The sequence below is a fragment of the Crocodylus porosus genome, unplaced genomic scaffold (assembly GCF_001723895.1).
Source record: "Crocodylus porosus isolate Cpor-Errol unplaced genomic scaffold, CroPor_comp1, whole genome shotgun sequence".
Lineage (NCBI taxonomy): Eukaryota > Metazoa > Chordata > Crocodylia > Crocodylidae > Crocodylus > Crocodylus porosus.
The window spans coordinates 642260-644574 of NW_017728925.1; the positions used below are offsets into that span (position 1 = coordinate 642260).

Here is a 2315-nt window from a genome sequence, read left to right on the forward strand (position 1 = left end):
GAGGTTTCTAGGGGATGGTGTGGGCATGGGATCAGCTGAGGGCTAGGAGAGAAAGGAAGGTTCTCTGTGAAGACCAATGATTAGATGTAGAGGACCAGGAAGCCAGCCTGATGGACGCCTCTACCAATGACCACTCGAGGGGCCCCCCTTGATTTTAAGCATTCACCCCTCAGGTAGAGCACAGAGCTGAGCTAGAAACTTGACCATGAGTCTTCCTTTGTATGGACCACTCTTATGTGCAGCTCTTTGGGGCTGGCTCCCAGGAGGTAATTCAGGGAAAGCATCTGTGAAACAGCCAACAGTAGGGAAACGGTCATGGAAACTTCTCAGCATTGCTTTAAGAACCAAGGCCCTGTCTTACTAAGCCACAGAAAACAGGTCAGCTGCCAAAGGGTAGCCCCAAATCCCCTCCTCACCCACATCTCATGCCAACATCATTTTCTCAGGTGGGGACCATTCTCCCAACACTTACTAAAGAGCTGCAGGGTGACGCTGGTCTCGCCACCCTGGTCCTTGAACATGTACACGATGGCATAGTGATTATAGTCCGTCTCCACCACACGCATGTCTCTCTTGGCCATCTCTGAAAAAAAACCACGGGGTGTTCAATGACAACAATGTCTCAGCTCCTCTCCTAAGCAAACAGGCGCCTACAGCTACCTGCTGGGGCTGGCACTAGGGTGATGAGAACATTGGACTGGTCCCATACCCTGCACTACTGCTGGGCTGCTGAGTAACCTGCTGCCCATAGTGTATCTCAGGGTGGTAAATGGGGCACCAGTCCAAGGCATCTATATAGAAGGGGTGCAAGAATAGCAGCTGGCATTTCTGCTGTCCAGACCACTGAAACTGCCATCACAGGCTATGCTATAGTCACCACCCAGGGTACAGAACCGGGTCTCTACCCAGAGCACATAATTTCCCTGCTCTGTACCTCAGTTTTTCCTGCTGTAGAATTGAGTTATTTATATTGGTTTCTCTCTCTATAAAAACACTTGGAAAGCTAAGATGAAAAGTTATACATAAGAGCTAGGGTATTTTGTTTGATTACTGTGTGGGTACTAGCTGGTGGCACACAGTGGCACTTTATTTGCAGAGTTGAAGCAATTTGGGGCAGCTGTCATCCAGGAAGGCCCCCAACACCTTCCTTATTTTAACGTACACCCTCAAATAGCCAGGATCAGGCACTTTCTAATAGTAAAAGGGGCATCTTCACCACCCAGCCTTGTTAGTACCACTTGGTTCTCTGGCTACCTTAGTTGGATGACATGTGCTGAAACCAGAGAGATCACACCTGTGCTTTATGGCTGCCGGTGCTATTGGCTCTGACCAGCCTGGCTGAAAATACAGCTGTTTGGATTCATTATCCAAACCAGACTTTTTTTTTTTAAAGGAAAAATTTCTGTGTCCCAAATCAAACCAGCTTAATCAATTCCAAATTTGCGAGTCATTCAAGAACCTTACGTGGCCCTGCTACTAGCAAGCATCCTCCACCCCAGCTGGGGTTTCATATACTCCCAAATTCTTTGACAGGCCAGGCATCCTACGTGCAGACCCAAGCCTGGAGGCTTGAGGTTTGGATGCCCCTGAGTTTTGCTTGCCCTCAGCCATATGGCTGCAGGAGCAAGCTAAGGAGGAGTCTCCCATTTCCATAAAGTCAGTGTGCAGCCAAGATCTTCTCACTGGAAGTGAAAGTGGGAAGCTAACTCTGTTTTACCTCAGTCAGGGTACTACCCCCCTGCCAAGAAAGTGGTTTTCCCCTGCAACTAGGAAAACCACTTTAGTAGTCATGGTATTTCCCAACCCAGACCTCTGAACCAGGTGTTGCACAGGGCTCGTTTAAGCCTGGATTTGCAAAGCATGCAGCCAAGTGCTTCATGTGCACTAACAGTGTATGGTGGCAGATGCAGGATCCTGGTAGAATGGCAGCACCTGCTAGTTTCATAGACTTCATAGGCATTAGGGCTGGAAGGGACCTTGGAAGATCTTCAAGTCCAGCCCCCAGCCCCCGGGGCAGGACGTCAACAGGGGTCATAGGATCCCAGCAAGATAAACAACCAAATTTACTCTTGAAGGTGTTCAAAGTAGGTGCTGAACTACCTCCAAACCTTGGGGGCTCAGAGAGTAAAGAAGTTTTTCCTTATGTCCAGCCTGAAATGGTCCTAGAGGAGTTTGTGACCATTCGACTTTGTCATCCCTTGGGGTGCTCTGGTGAACAGACGTTCTCTCAGATCCTGGTGAGCTCCCCTTATAAACTTACAGGCAGCCATGAGATCACCCCTCAGCCTGTGCTTTTCCAGGCTGAAGAGTCCCAT

At 49.1% G+C, this 2315-nt stretch overlaps 1 protein-coding gene across 1 annotated transcript in view; it reads right to left on the reverse strand.

The window, feature by feature from the left end:
* Nucleotides 1-434: 434 nt before the first annotated feature.
* Nucleotides 435-2315, reverse strand: part of LCNL1 (lipocalin like 1) — an 11661-nt gene continuing 9780 nt past the window's right edge. Inside the window, exon 4 of the mRNA XM_019541086.1 lies at nucleotides 435-583. Coding sequence (XP_019396631.1) covers nucleotides 435-583 — 149 coding nt within the window. The remainder of the gene's footprint in view (nucleotides 584-2315) is intronic.